Source organism: Corella eumyota, chromosome 4 (assembly GCF_963082875.1).
Source record: "Corella eumyota chromosome 4, kaCorEumy4.1, whole genome shotgun sequence".
Classification (NCBI taxonomy): Eukaryota; Metazoa; Chordata; class Ascidiacea; order Phlebobranchia; family Corellidae; genus Corella; species Corella eumyota.
In genome coordinates, this window is record NC_137493.1 from 7,695,989 (window position 1) to 7,711,129 (window position 15,141).

Sequence of the window (15,141 nt, forward strand, 5' to 3'; positions counted from 1 at the left end):
ATAAGACTCCTTACCTTATAAAAGAAAAAGAATTTTTGTTTTGAAAACTTCTCAATTTCTAATTTAATTAAACATTAACAACATCAACCCTCCGCTGGGTAAACAAGACATTTTCCATTTTTTCTACGGACAGCTTACAAACAATATTTAAAAATACAAATGTAAGCTATAATAAGTTTATTAAGCATATAAGGGAAACAATAATGATTCTGTTTACAGTTATATAATCACACAATAATATATATCAGTACATGCGATATATTTACAGTTAACTTGATATAGATTAAACGTGAAACTTTATAACCAAAACTGGGTTACATTTTAATTTAAGCACATACATTTCAATTAAAACAATTGCCCAAAATTTTTATGCATAATTTTATTTAAAAATTAAATTTTAAACCACATAAAGTTATGTAGTTATTACAATTTGGTATAAATATAATGTGATGCTGTTAATATACAATATAGGGCAGAGTCACAATGTCACTTACAACAATTTCTGATTGGTTATTTATAAACAACATAGATAGGGTGATATACTGATTAAGCACATTATTTGAAATTTATTGAAGGAATAAAAACGATTTCATTACTTGCATTATTTAAAAAAATAGTATAAATTGACTTGCATGATGCATTGGGATTGAAAATTATCAATTCATAAAGCCATATTGTGAAATTATAATGGATTTTAAAATAAAAAAAATGTCTGTTTTAAAATTAGAAAAAGTCTTTAACACAATTAATAAACCAACAATACGGAGCATAATAAAATACCCAAACAAAAATAAGTTAAAAAAATCAACATTTTGGCTGTAGACGTTAAAAATTACCCCATTTTTAAAACATGACTGCAATTTAAAATGTTCCTTAAATTAGTTCCACGTAGTTTGCGGGGAACAATCCACTGGTTCCATCCTTTTCCCTCTCTCCCTTCCACCATCCGGGATCGATTTGCTCGATGTTGATGATGATGTCCTCTGGATCAAATGTGATCTCAGTATCATCCTCTGCAAAAAAATGGATCAAATAAAAATGTTGATTAGAAATATTTTTGAATTGGAGAATTTACTTTAAAATTTTGTACAAAATACTTTCGATATTTTTTACAAATTATGTTTTTTTGGTGAATGTGAGAGAATAACTTCTTACCAGCTTGATAATCGTACAAAGCCCTTGCCCTTAATCCATCTTGTGGTACTTCTGCATACTCAGCTAAAATAAAACAAAGTTTATTTTTAACCAAACAAATCAATTATAAATGCTTAAACCAACAGATATAAATATTGGTCACTGTTATGATAAAAAAAAGCACTTACCACCTTCAGCTTGGTCTTCGTAACCTTAAATTAAAAATAAAGTTATTGTTTTTTATTTAAAATGTCACTTAATAAAAGTTTTATTTAAAAAAAATTGTTTTCCTACCTTGGTGGTCTGGTTGTTGCTGTTGTTCATTAAATTCTTCGTAGGCACTTTCTTCATTATAACCTTGCTGTGGTTCATAGCTTTGCTCGGTATGGTACGCTGGTTCAGGATCATATGATTGCTCTGGCTGGTATGTTTGCTCTGGTTCGGGTTGGTATGTTTGTTCTGGTTCATTATAAACTTGCTCTGGTTCGTTGTAGACCTGCTCTGGTTCGTTATAAGCCGCTTCTGGTTCATAGGATGGTTCTGGTTGGTATGTTTGCACAGGTTCTGGTTCTGGTTGGTGTGCTGGTTCATTATGAGCTTGGTATGATGGTTGTTGTGGTGGGGTGTGGTGCACTTCTGGTTGCTCGCTAATACTTGAAGTACGAGAACCATAAGAACCACTTGAACTATATTTTCTAAAAAAAGTTTAAATAATATATAAAAAAACAGAAAAAAGATAACCATGGTGTACAGAAAATTAATTTATAAAATAATCAATCGAAAAATAAAGCTTGTTTGTACCTAACAGGTGGTGGATTACTTGCTTCTTTCTCCCTCTGTTCCCACATTGCTCGAGGATTGTTTGTTCTCTTAGTAATCATCTGTTCAGCTTCCTTTATAAAATAAATGCAAATAGTTACAAGACTTAGCAGACCTCAGCAGGCTGCTATACAAATTCTTATATGGATAAACATATTTTTATAATTTTTTGTTCTGAAATTTGAGTTTGATATAAAGTTAAAATAAACCTGTGCATGTTCGATAGATGCTGTTCTCCGCATCCTTCTTTGATCCTGAAGAGATCTTTCAAGATCTTTCTCCTGTTCCTCCTACAATACAAAATATGTTAAAATTTTAAATATAATAAATACAAATTCTCTTCAATTTTATGTAACAAGATCTTTATTTTTACCCAAGCTTTTTTTTCCTTTTGTTTTTGTTCTTCGTTACTGTCAGCAAGCTTTTGAGCCCTCAGTTTTTCGGAAATATCTTTTTCGCGCTGCTTTACAAATTTTTCTCTTTCCATTTCCGATCTAAAAAAAATAACAAAAATATTTTCTTTAAATGTTAGTTTATAGACATTTAAATTTTAATTTACCTTTTTTCTTTTTCACGCAGTTCAATTTCTTGCTGCCTTCTTTTTTCCATCTGCAATTTTTTCTCTGATTCTCGTCTTGCATCTTCTTCTTTCTAATAAGATTTATCAAAAACATTTATACACCCAAAACAAAAACAATTCAAAACTAGGTTAAAAAATACAATTTAAAATAAAAAGAAAGAAAAAATAAGCAAAGAATAATAACCACCCTAACACCAAGGCTAAATAAAAGTTAAAAACTTAAGAATCACATCACCTGTAGATTTGACCAGAATTTATCGTCACGGGTCGATTTAATTTCATGTTCGGGATTAATTCGTTTATAAACAGAACTCTGAGCATGCAAACAAAAAGTTCAGCAAAATAATTTACTTAAAATGTATGTTTAATTTAAAAATAATGAGGTTAATTTAAGATCATCAAAAAAAAATTTCAAAAAAAAAATCAATTTTAGGATTTAGTGCCCTATAAAAATAATACTTACCAAGGTACTTGTATATCACACATATAATTATTAAAATTATTATTATCATTAAATAACTTACTTACTGTCATAAATACAATATAGTTATAAAATAAGAGTAAATTAAAATGATAAATGCCATAATTATATCGATTTATAATCCAATAATGATAAATTATGTTGAATATTTATATATAAAACAGTTCAATAAAAAATGAATATAAAAATTAAATATTATAAAAAAAACAAAAAAATCAGAATCACGAAATTAAGTTACATGCATTGCTATATCTACCCTACAGATATTCTACAGATAAAGATGAAAAACCCAACTCTAAAAATAGTAAGAAAAGCACTGTGATGAAAGTGGGTACTTATAAACTTTTGCTTTTTTAAACAAGTTATCAACATTAGATTATTTTACAAAACTATTATGCAGTATATACTTTTGGTTGGTACATGTTTCAGTAGCAAATACATATTGAGGTAAAAGCAAGATAATTAATTTATTTAATAAGTACAGCCCTTAGGGCAGTTAAATATCCTAAATGTAAACAATACTACCACCTTAAATCACTAGCCTATTTAACTGTCTGTTGTATAAATCATGCACTATTGTTATATATGAATACCAGTGTTTAGTGTAAAATTCTACTGTTCTCTAATGGAGTTAAAATAAGTTATAATAAAAAATATATATTTATAAACAAATAATATAATTTTTTTTATGTTAAAAATATTACCACTGGTGCTGGTGCACTATTGTAATCTTCCTTCGGTTTAACAAATTGAAAACTAGTCGTTGATTTAAGTACTTGCTTCATAATCTCTTCTGGTGTGACTTCATCATCATTTCGACAATAAATTGTCATGTGACTACCCTAAAATGGTAAAAACATAAACTGTAAAACCCACCTCCTTGAATATAAAGTTTATCAGAATATTTTTTTTTAATATGCATTAAGTTGCATATCTACATGTTATTGTGATGCTTTTTGAAATCTATTAAATAAAAGGATTTGAAACAACGAAATATGATAATTTTTAACTAGAAGCTAGGTTTTAAAGTTGCAAATACCAAACCTTAAAAAATCTATTAACGTCCTTGACATGGTTTGCGCATGCTCCTTTTCTTGTAGCTGGGACTCCTTCTCCTTGCTAACAATATAGAGTTTTTTGTTTTAATAAAACCAAAATCATTATCAAGACATGGTTTTGTGAACTATAGTGCAAACTCTTACCCAAACAATTAAAACAAATTTCTTTAAGTTTGTGTTTGGATCAAGGACACGAACAAAGGCGTACATTATCTTCCCACTATTAAATTCATCTTCTAACTCTTCCAAACCATCGCCTTTAAAATAAATTGTTTGGTTTGAATTGTTGGCACAATACTTTAGTACAACAACTTTAACTACAAATCATAAAAATTGTTTTAACCACTAAATATCATTCTAAAATGTTTCCTTTTTCAAGAGTCTTTAATATATATAATTAGAAAGTATAATTAGAGAATATGGAGCTGTATAAAGTGAGTGTTGTTTGTTTAATACTTACTTCCTGTTCCTTGCAATTTTAAATCATTTTTATTTCCTTCATAAGTATATAAAGCCCTGAATCATAGAAAATAACAATTAAAAGCCATAATTTTAAGACTACAAGCCAACTTAACAAACTTAGTATGATTTTAATACATAAAAATAAATTATTCTATTGATATACAACAAGAAATCAATACCAATCAGTGTCTGTATTGTCATTAATTACATCGTTGTAGGCATCAACCATTTTCTTCTTGTGGGTGAAAAAATCTACACTCATTATGCTTGAATTATTGTTTGCTTGCTATGAATTCTAAAAGTTACCGGTTCTTGGTTTTCTTTTATTTAAAACCAGCAAATGACAAGTAAATAGTCGAACTTGTAAATTAATCTGTTAGTAAGTTTTTACTTTGCTTTAACCTGAATACAAATAAATATATTAAATTTAGGTTATGTGATATACTTTTTATCGCCCTTTTTCGCTATTCTAAGCTATCTAGTTGAATAGCTATTGCTCATTTTCAAATGCATTTTGGTAAGAAGAGTTTCGTTTGTTTTGTTTATAAAAGGGGAACGGCGAGCGGCAACTCTTCATTGAGTGTTTGTGGTAACCGTAATTTAATTATGACATATATATTTAAGTTGTAATGTTACACTGAAAACGTAAATCATTTGTATTTGATATTTATTTATTGACGCTTTAAAATTATAAAATTCAAAATTTTCGAAATCTACCTAAAATGTTTGGCAACATAACGAGTTTTAATGAAAAAAGGGGTCTTTCCAATTTTTAAACGTAATTTCGAGAGCACGTGTCGCTTAAGTTAAGATTTTCTATAAAAATCTGGAAAAGATATTAAAAAGAAGAAAAACCTTGATTAAATGTGGCCAATACCTTAGAATAAATGGTAGAATGACAGTTCATAAAAACAAGACATTGTCAATTGTTTGGGTAAGTTTATTTTATTCAAATATAAGTTGGTTTAATTTATTTAAAAGATTGCTATTACTTTAGACTGAAAGGCACATACACCGTTCGTTATATATTTTGAAGTTAACTACAAATCTTGTTACTTGTTTAAAAATAAAATATATTCCACTCGTTTTTAGTTATGAGCACAATTTTATTATAATACAAAAGTGAATAATAATTCAAAATTAACAGGTTTTTAAAATAAGTTGCACTAAATATCTTAGTTACACAATCGTTGCAAAAAACGTGAATAAGAAAGTAAAACAGTATAAACATTAAAATATATTGCACATAATAGTAATAATTAATGTAGAGATATGTCTAAAATGCACCTTCTCCAGACTCTTGATAGTTTGGCTCAGCAGCTGTGAAATAATCTTCCAAGTAACCCTTGACAGAAATTATAAAATTCGAAATTTTTTGCAATTTTTAAGATGGTTTTAATTGTTTATTTATATTATGTTTAATAGTTCAATTTAATATTGATGCAGTAGTAGGATTGATAAATGTATAGGCTATTTATATAGATTAAATTTAAAGTATACTGACCTGTATATACTCGAAAGTAGGTCTTTGCATTTCATCTCTATGCCAGCAGGTTAGCATTAGTTCGTACAGGGTTTCAGGGCAAGGTGGTTGTGGTTTTATTACAATTGGTTTCGGCATTCTGTAACCTTCTTCAATGCTCTGTAAAACTTGATGACCTGTCATGCCTAAGAATAATAATTTGTTTTGTTGGCTTATAATTTAGTAAATCATGTTGGTTTTGAAATTAGTAGTTTGTTGGTTAAGTATTTAGTCTTACTTGGGTAGTATTTAATATTTATTGTTTAAAAATGTGTGGAATTTAGTATCTAGTATTATATGAAGTTAGTATGGATTAATATTTAGAATTATGTTGGTTTAGTAGTTGATATTTTTTTATAATATTTAGTGTTTTGTTGTTTAAAATTTGGCAATATGTTGGTTTAAAATTTTGTAAAAAAATTTTTGTATTTGTACCAGGATAAGGTATTCTTCCTTTTGTAACAATCTCTGTTAACAAAACCCCAAAACTCCAGACATCAGATTTTATCGTAAAACGCCCATAATTTGCTGCCTCTGGTGCAGTCCATTTAATTGGAAATTTCGATCCTGTAAAAAAATATAGGTCACCAAAGTTTTTTTTGGTTGAAATTTACAATTTTATGCAAACTTCTTTAAAAATCTATATATAACTTTTTTTGTCTACATTTTTTTTTTAATTGCACAACTAAATAAATATTTAAATTTTTATCAGTTCTGTTGCATGAAAAACTTACATAAACAAAAAAAGATGTATATAAAAAAAAATTATACCTTTTTGAGCATTATACTCATCATCTTTTATTAACCTGGCTAAACCGAAATCAGCAACTTTGCAAATTTGATTTGAACCAACTAGAACATTTGCAGCTCTTACATCTCTGTGAATGTAGTTTTCTCTTTCTATAAATGCCATTCCAGAAGCAACCTTCAATGACACATTTTTAAAAATATTTATAACAAAAAATTTTGAGGTGTTAATTGTTGTGTTGTTGGTGAAATGTAAGCTTTCTTATGGGTACATTATCTTCAAATAAGGCAAGATGTTTATTAATTCTTTCAAAATCTAGATTGATTCCTTAAAAATGAATTTTTACACTACTATGATGGATAAGAAATCTTTCTTATTAAAAGGATATACAGTACCTAATTGTACTTTTTAATTGCTTAATACCTGTGCACTCATGTCAACTTGATCCATTAGTGTAGAGTACCTCCCTTGACCTTGCTTAAGGTAATCTAACAAACTTCCATTACACATAAACTCAGTCACTATATAAATAGGCTCTGATGACACCTGGGACAGTCAAATATTATATTTAAGTATTTATTAGTTTAATATACGGTATCTATTAATTTAAAAAATGGTTCAATGCGTTTTAATAGATATAAAACTAAGTTTTATTTTTATTTTATTATGATCAGTGCATTTGAAATTCAACTAGTTTCTGTAGCTTACCCATCAACTTATTTTAAGGCTTTTTCTATTTTGGTAAATGATGCATTAAATTATTTCTACTCTGTTTATTTACCACAGCATAGAGATTAACTAATTTTTCGTGTCTCAATAATTTCATAATGTTAGCTTCAGCCAAAAAAGCTTCTGGTGACATAGTTCCAGGCTTTAAAGTTTTGATAGCAACTTCTGTTGTGCCATTCCAGAGACCTATTTTAAGATGAAACAGTGAAAGACAAAACGTTTCTTTTTTATTATTTTTTTTCTTTAAATTAACTGTTTTATGTTGTGGTAAATTGCCTAAAGAATATTTGTTAACTAAAAAAGTTTCGCATGGTTTTCTTTAAAATATAACATATTCACTGTTAACACACACTAGTCCTGTAAAAATTTTTTTCAATAAGATAAAATTACCAGATTATTGTTTTTTACCTTTCCACACTTCCCCAAATTGCCCAGCTCCAAGCTTTTTCTGGAGCAAAAGTTTTTCTCTTTCTACTTCCCATACATCCCTGTTTATTGACATTGTTGTTGGGGTTGATTTTAAGCATGCTGACCCCAGTTGACAACATAAGCCATCAGCTGTCACTATAATTTAAAACAGACAATTTTTGTTTTGTCGCTAAATTAATTTTTTGTTATGTTTTTTAAAAGTTTGATGTGAAAATTTTAAATAAAATAGGTTTTTAGAAAAGTTAAATATTATCATAAAAATTTAAGCATAATCATTTTAATCACTATTATTTTCCAACTTTAAAATAATTTTATTTAATTAAATTAGTTTTCTAAATGAAAAACTTACTGCAATAGTGTGAAACAAGGCCGTAAATGTCGTTAAATTGAGCTCTTGTAGTGATGTGGTAGCCTGTGTCAGGTTGTTTCTTGATACGATAATGTTTTACAATTTTTCCGTTTACTGGTTCTTCATCAGTTATTGACATCGAGTATGAACCTTAAATTAATTTTGTGTTAAAATATGATGTAGCAACATTTTCAAGACACAAGAATAAAAAACTAAGGATGGTTATTTAAAAAAATTATTTTTACCTGGAGTGCCTTCACTTTCTCTTATCATAAACGTTCCTCTTGGTTGAGTGTTTAACATTCTTTCACATTCTTTACGACTTATCTTTCCAAAATACCAACTAAATAATAGAATTAATTCAACAATTAAAAATATTTTATAGTTAATAACTGTAGTAAATATTTTTGTTAATCATTGTTACAAAATTTCGTTTTGTATTGGTTTAAGTTGGTTTGTTTTTTCAATATATTAAAAATAAACTATGTTGTTGTTATAAGATTTAGTCAACTAACGGCTGGCTGTCCATTTGATCAGATTTTGCAACATAATTACTGGGAACATATCCTTCAAATCCACTTGCTTCATCTCTTGCTAGCCACCAGTCTCCTTCTCTACAAAATTGAATTGAAAGATAAATATTTGGATTACAAAGTAAAATTTTTGTTTTTTTACAATGTATACATTATAGTTTATTTATATTTAAGTTATAATTATTTTTACTTAACTTAAAAATATTATGTATTGAAAGATTCATATAAATATATCCTAAGTAGGTATATCCATTATTTCCTGATTCACATTTTATCCAAATTTTTAATTTGTACATACTGTGCCAGAATAGTCAATTTGTCGCCCTTTTTAAATGAAAGATCATCACTTGTTCTAGCATCATAGTCATACATGGCTGTGTACATCATCATATTTTCTATTTAAAAACATAAAAATTAAATACCAAATAAGGTCAACTATTTAAATATAATTATATATTTAACATAGCTTCATAGAAAATAAATATATACTTTCCTTGGCCTCTAAAATAAAAAATACAATTTGTGGAGTGCAGCTAAAATCCAACACAAAATAAGTTAACTTAGTTAAAATACTCACGCATTGGCATTGGTGGAGGAGAAAGTTCGTTAATTGTTACATTTTCTGGTTTGTATCTTACACTAAAATCGTTTCGTGGAGTTGGAGTGGGGACATTAGTTTTTAATTGTTTCTTACTTTTGCTACCAAAACACAAGCAACCTCTACACATCTTAACTTGTTTTTTGAACTAAATAGCATAATATTTTATTAACTGATAATTTTTTTTATATTCCCTGTTATTGCCTACAATGTTTAAATCATACAATTTGTATCATTACAAACTGAAACTTCTTAAAAACTTTGATGTTAATTCGAAATGCTTCTATAGAAAATTATGCAAAATGACATCACTGCTTTGTTATTGTTTTGAAACCTACTTCTTCCTTCTAACTTAAATTGATTTTTTTAAATGAATCATAGTTGAACAAACACAGAAAAAAAACATAGTATAACACTAAAATACCAATTAATATTGGCCTTGTCTAAAAAAATTTAAAACTTGCAGAAAATAAATCAAATACAAAATTTCTAAAAGCTAAAAATATTACTTTCGGTGTTAGTAAAAATGACAATACTATGTGTTAATCTTGAATATATGAATCATATTAAGCAACATTAAATATAGATACCCGTTGTGTTTATAATGAATAATAGTAGATTGTGTGGGTACCATCCTGCAAGTAGCTGTTTCCTTGTAAACTCCAACGTGCATTATTATTGTAAACTTAAAACACAATTATCAGCATTTTTTTATTATTAAGAATGAATTTACATAATACTTTACAGACTTTATCTTTAGACAAGAAATACTTTTTAATAATAAGAGTTAAGCATTTCAGTTATTTGAAAAAAAAGTAATTAAATAAGTGCAATTATTATAAATCACTTGAGAATTTTTTTTTAATTCGTTTTAAAAATCAAATTTATGTATATACATGATTAAAGTAATAGTCTTGTTTAACAACTTGTTATGTTGCATAATACATTGTGTTAGTTGTCTATTGGTTAATTTACCATTTTTTCACAAAATCACTGTAGTATTTTAAATATTTATAAAAATTAAATTTAATAAAACAGTGGTAAAACTTAAAAGTTACAAAATTTAGCAAGTTAACTATATTATGATATGATTATGTTGTTTAAGGTTAGTCAGCAACAAAAACAATATGGTACAATTAAATAAATGTCTATGAAAAATAATAAAGATTTAAAAGATATTTTGCACAATACAGTTAAAAATAAAACTAATTACTTAAGCTGCTATAAATTAAATGGTATAACTTCAATTAAAAAATTGATATTAAAAGTTCTGTATTTACATTATTATTTTCTTGTTTCTAAAAACGTTATTTTATAAAACGATGCCGTATCAAACTTTTGTAATTATTTGCAAAACTAATGCTACAACTTAACTGCACTGTCATGAATGCTACAATAACTGCACTGTATTTAACTTGAGATTTCGGATAAAATAATTAATAGTTGATTAAAAATTAAAATTAATATAAGGCAACAAGTGAAAACAAAAGAAAATATTACTTGATCAAAAAAGAAAACAAATTTCAAAAAAAAACTTTATGTTGATTGCAACTAAGCACAATTCGATCGACCACTTGGCCCAGATCTATTGAACTTAACAACACTTAGTTATAGGTTTTGTAATAAAAAGCAAGTCCTTTTAAAATGCTCCTTGTCCCGATTCCTGATAATGGGGTTCTGTAGCATTAAAGTAGTCTTCCAAAAATCCCTTTAAAAAGTAATTAAAACTAAATTATTTGACCATTTACAAATAATGTTAGGGGACCAGGCCATGTCTTGGTATATTTTTAAAACCAAGTTTTAAAATTAATAACCTTGGTATTAAATTTCCATTTTATTTTTATATTATTTATTGCATTGTGCTAGTTGGTACTGTAACTAGTGTGTAAAAGTCTTTATTAAAAACATGTCTTTAAGAAGAAATAAAAACATCACATTTTTTATGCCAAGCTAACTTACTTGTATGTATTCAAATGTTGGTCGTTCCATCTCCTCTCTGTGCCAACATTGTAGCATAAGTTCATATAAAGAGTCTGGACAAGGTGGTTGTGGACTCTGCACAGGAGGTTTGGGCATTCTGTATCCTGATTCAATTCTTTCCAATACTTCTCGATTCATCATTCCTATATGGAAAATATGTTAATAATGAATTTTTGAGAAAAAGTTTAACCTCAACTTTGACCATTGTGCACTTTTAGTTTTTTTAATTTATGTCATAAGAAGTAATATTGCAGTATAATATGTAAAGCGATTTGATAGATTAGATTTATTTATTTAGTTCTTATCATAACAAAGTGACACTTTTTACTCATGAAAAACTGTAGAATAGAAAAATCAGTAAAAAATTGTGTCACTGAAATTTACCAGGATAGGGTATTCTTCCTTTTGTTACAATCTCTGTCAACAAAACACCAAAACTCCAAACATCAGATTTGATGGTGAATCTGCCATGTGTTGCAGCTTCTGGAGCAGTCCATTTAATTGGAAACTTTGCTCCTAGATAAAAGATATTAAAATTAAAATTCAAGTCAACAAAACTCTATTCTCTGTGGGTTGTGAATTTTACGATTTATAATAATTTTTTTGGAGATTTAGTTATGCCATGATGTTTAATAAATTTTACTGCAAATAATAATGCATTTTTTTTTAAATGTATACATTAGACTTTTTAAATAGAATTGATTATTAACCTTGAGCTGCATTGTACTCATCGTCTTCTATTAACCTGGCAAGACCAAAATCAGCCACTTTACAAATTTGATTTTTGCCAACCAAAATATTGGCAGCTCTAACATCTCTGTGAATGTAATTGTTTCTTTCAATGAATGCCATACCAGCAGCAACCTATATGGATTAAACAGAAATTTAGAATTTTAACATTGTAATTTATTATGTAAATAGTAAGCCATCCAGTAAATCATTTGCAAGTACCAGAATTAATTATTATTGAAGTTAGCTAAGATACTATTTGTATTAAAAACCAAGTGTGGCTAATAATCATGTTATTATAAGTTTGAAGTTATAAATTACCTGTGCAGCCATGTCAATTTGGTCCACTAATTTGCAAGATCTGCCTGCTCCCTCTTTTAGATAGTCCAACAAACTACCATTGCACATAAACTCTGTTACAATGTAGATTGGCTCTGTTGATACCTAAGGTACAAAAATATAAATATATAATTATCTATATGCTGTTATTATAATGCTTTTGGTTTCGTGGGTTCTGGTTCAGTACCTGTCTAATGGGCTGCAATTTAACACACTTGGATGATTTTTTATAATCTCATGTCGAAATATGGTCAAAGCAAATTTTTGTGCATGCACCACAAACTTTTTAACTCAAAAGCGGGGTAAATAAGACCAAATATTGTTCATTAAGACTTACTATATACAATTTTTAACTTACCACTGCATATAGATTGACCAGTTTTTCGTGCCTTAACATTTTCATGATTTTGGCTTCAGCAAGGAAAGCTTCTGGTGACATGGTTCCTGGCTTAAGAGTCTTAATCGCGACTTCTGTTGTGCCGTTCCATAAACCTTTCCATACCTCACCGAACATACCAGCTCCCAATTTAGTTTGAAGTGTAAGTTGTTCACGACCAATTTCCCAGACATCTTTTGCAATGGTGATTGTTGCCGGGGTGTCTTTAGGTGGACAAGCATTTGTCAAGCGGCAACAAAGACCATCAGCACTATCTAAAAAAAATTAAATAAAAAATAAATATAGTTTTTTTTTCAAAAAAAGAGGTTTTATTTTTAATTCCTTACTTTGGTAGTGGGATATAAGCCCTGCTAAATCCTGAAACTGTGCTCTTGTTGTAATGTAGTAGCCGCCATTGTCAAGTTGTCGAATACGATAATGTTTTACAGTGATGCCTTTAGCTGGTTCTTCATCAGTTATAGAAAGGGAATATGTTCCTAAAATTTAAATCATACACATTTTATTTTCAATATTCAGTATTTAATGCACTAATTTTGGGAAAATAAAAAAATTAGTCTATTTGAGAGATGTTACACTTTTTAAACTTAAATAATTGTTATAAAATTTATTTTAAACAAATCCAATAATATATTAATATTGATTGCAAGTTATCATATAATATTTTTATAGCTATTTTAGTATTTAAAGTTTTAATGGTTTTAACCTATAGCAGTTTCGCTTTCTCTTATCATAAAAGTTCCTCGTGAAATCTGGGGTTGATTTAACATTCTTTCGCATTCTTTACGACTAATCTTTCCAAAGAACCATCTGTAATAAAACACAGAGAAATTTATATGTTTATTTCTAAAATAGCAGACAACATGGTTTTATATTTTTAAATTCTGATTTATGCGTTGTATAAAACTTGTTTTAAATTAAGCTCCTGCTTTGATATAGAAATAATGTAACCGAATTATGTCATTTGGAAAATGTAATTTTACATTTGTCAGTGCTTTATATTCTAAATCATTTTTAGGAATTTGTATTTATCTTACTCTTCTGCTTCTATTCCTCCCATTGGAGCAACATAATTACTCGGCACATATCCCTCCAGTCCTGATTTAATTGATCTTGCTTGCCACCAATCCCCTTCACTGTAAACCAAGTACAATATTATTTAGCATGTATCTGGCTTGTTAAATTTACAATTATAAATTTTGCAATTGCAACTATTGTTTTGGTTTCAATAAATGTTAAATTAAACAGTTTTGCAAACACTTAATGGCTTATTGTGAAAAGCTGTGAGATTTAAAATATATCATTAATTTACTTTCAAAGTTTTAAATAATAGTTTTTTTATGGGCAACTTACGTGTTTAAAATGTATAAAGGTTCTCCTTTTCTAAATGATAAATCTTCGTCAGTTCTTGCATCATAATCGTACATAGCAACATATCTAAGTGATCCAGCTGTGCATTAAACAAATACGAAAATAAAAACCAATATATAAAATGTAAAAATTTAAAACCATAATATGAGATTTAATGTTAGTAACATTTCTGTGGTGCCTTCAGCAAAAGTTTTTTCGATATAAATGCAGTGAGTAACGAACTCATGACTTCATGTTGTAAGGTTTTTTACCACTACACAGTGTTTGTATTAGACATTCACTTACGCATTTGTGTGGGAGAAGCAGGTGTAGGTGGCATCATAGAAGATGGATTGTAACTCTGTTGGGGCATCATATGTTGTGGGTTTGTAGGTCCTGGGTACTGATTATGCGTAATGGGGCCAATGGGTATGTTAACATTGTGTGTGGGGCCAGGACCTTGATTAGATGGTGTGGCATCTTCTTTGTTGGCACAAAGGCAACTAAAACAGCCACCAAACATCTTTGTTCTTTTTGTAGTATAATTTATCTGTTATTATTTTTAAACCTAGCGAGTATGAAAATACTACTCAACCTTCAATAAAAAATGTTGTATAGGTTTTAGTGAATTTTGTGTAAACTATAAATTACAAATTTGGGAGAAAAAATATTCTTTATTTGAAATATAAGTTAAGCTAAATTAAAAAGTTTACTTATTTTATATTTGTCTTTCCTAGCTGCCTAAAGCCTTATCCCTGACCCAGTTGATTTAAAAATAGATATATTTAAACATATGCCAACAAAACTTTTATATTTAAATAATCTTTTCTGGCCATTAAAAACTTTTCAATATACAATACTTTATTTACGCACAGAAACTTAAACAACTTTGCCGCCTATTCATGTA

General features: G+C 28.1%; 2 protein-coding genes across 5 annotated transcripts; both read right to left on the bottom strand.

Annotated features, from left to right (window-relative positions):
• Window positions 1-162: 162 nt before the first annotated feature.
• On the bottom strand, window positions 163-4,932 carry LOC145749941 (drebrin-like protein B). 4 transcript variants are annotated; one of them, XM_082565833.1, is made up of 14 exons: window positions 4,714-4,932; window positions 4,533-4,588; window positions 4,217-4,329; window positions 4,059-4,133; window positions 3,722-3,856; window positions 2,769-2,846; window positions 2,513-2,604; window positions 2,327-2,447; window positions 2,163-2,243; window positions 1,936-2,027; window positions 1,429-1,829; window positions 1,323-1,346; window positions 1,156-1,218; window positions 163-1,013 (listed from the first exon to the last, which is right to left on the bottom strand). In XM_082565833.1, the coding sequence occupies exons 1-14, from the start codon at window positions 4,794-4,796 to the stop codon at window positions 874-876; spliced, it is 1,554 nt and encodes a 517-aa protein (XP_082421959.1). In that variant the 5' UTR covers window positions 4,797-4,932; the 3' UTR covers window positions 163-873. The 4 variants fall into 4 exon arrangements, with proteins under 4 accessions (XP_082421959.1, XP_082421958.1, XP_082421961.1 ...); XM_082565832.1 differs by having other exon boundaries at window positions 3,719-3,856; XM_082565835.1 differs by lacking the exon at window positions 2,769-2,846.
• Window positions 4,933-5,627: 695 nt separating this feature from the next.
• On the bottom strand, window positions 5,628-14,848 carry LOC145750732 (uncharacterized). Its single transcript, XM_082566816.1, has 23 exons — window positions 14,541-14,848; window positions 14,238-14,334; window positions 13,922-14,020; window positions 13,591-13,694; window positions 13,214-13,363; window positions 12,849-13,141; window positions 12,473-12,595; window positions 12,133-12,286; window positions 11,807-11,938; window positions 11,402-11,565; window positions 11,091-11,150; window positions 9,422-9,590; window positions 9,113-9,239; window positions 8,827-8,925; window positions 8,557-8,654; window positions 8,312-8,461; window positions 7,942-8,097; window positions 7,586-7,719; window positions 7,228-7,350; window positions 6,828-6,981; window positions 6,492-6,623; window positions 6,039-6,202; window positions 5,628-5,879 (listed from the first exon to the last, which is right to left on the bottom strand). The coding sequence occupies exons 1-23, from the start codon at window positions 14,755-14,757 to the stop codon at window positions 5,811-5,813; spliced, it is 3,168 nt and encodes a 1,055-aa protein (XP_082422942.1). The 5' UTR covers window positions 14,758-14,848; the 3' UTR covers window positions 5,628-5,810.
• Window positions 14,849-15,141: the final 293 nt, after the last annotated feature.

Bases quoted from the DNA above. Each gene is read 5' to 3' on its own strand.
- LOC145749941 (XM_082565832.1), bottom strand. From the start codon at position 4,796: ATGAGTGTAGATTTTTTCACCCACAAGAAGAAAATGGTTGATGCCTAC. The intron at 1,830-1,935 runs GTACAAACAAGC...AACTTTTTTTAG, and splicing joins AGTAATCCACCACCTGTTAG to AAAATATAGTTCAAGTGGTT. The intron at 1,347-1,428 runs GTAGGAAAACAA...TTTTAATTTAAG, and splicing joins GCAACAACCAGACCACCAAG to GTTACGAAGACCAAGCTGAA.
- LOC145750732 (XM_082566816.1), bottom strand. From the start codon at position 14,757: ATGTTTGGTGGCTGTTTTAGTTGCCTTTGTGCCAACAAAGAAGATGCC. The intron at 14,335-14,540 runs GTAAGTGAATGT...TTTAATGCACAG, and splicing joins TGCTTCTCCCACACAAATGC to CTGGATCACTTAGATATGTT. The intron at 6,624-6,827 runs GTATAATTTTTT...ATTTTTTTACAG, and splicing joins TGAGTATAATGCTCAAAAAG to GATCGAAATTTCCAATTAAA.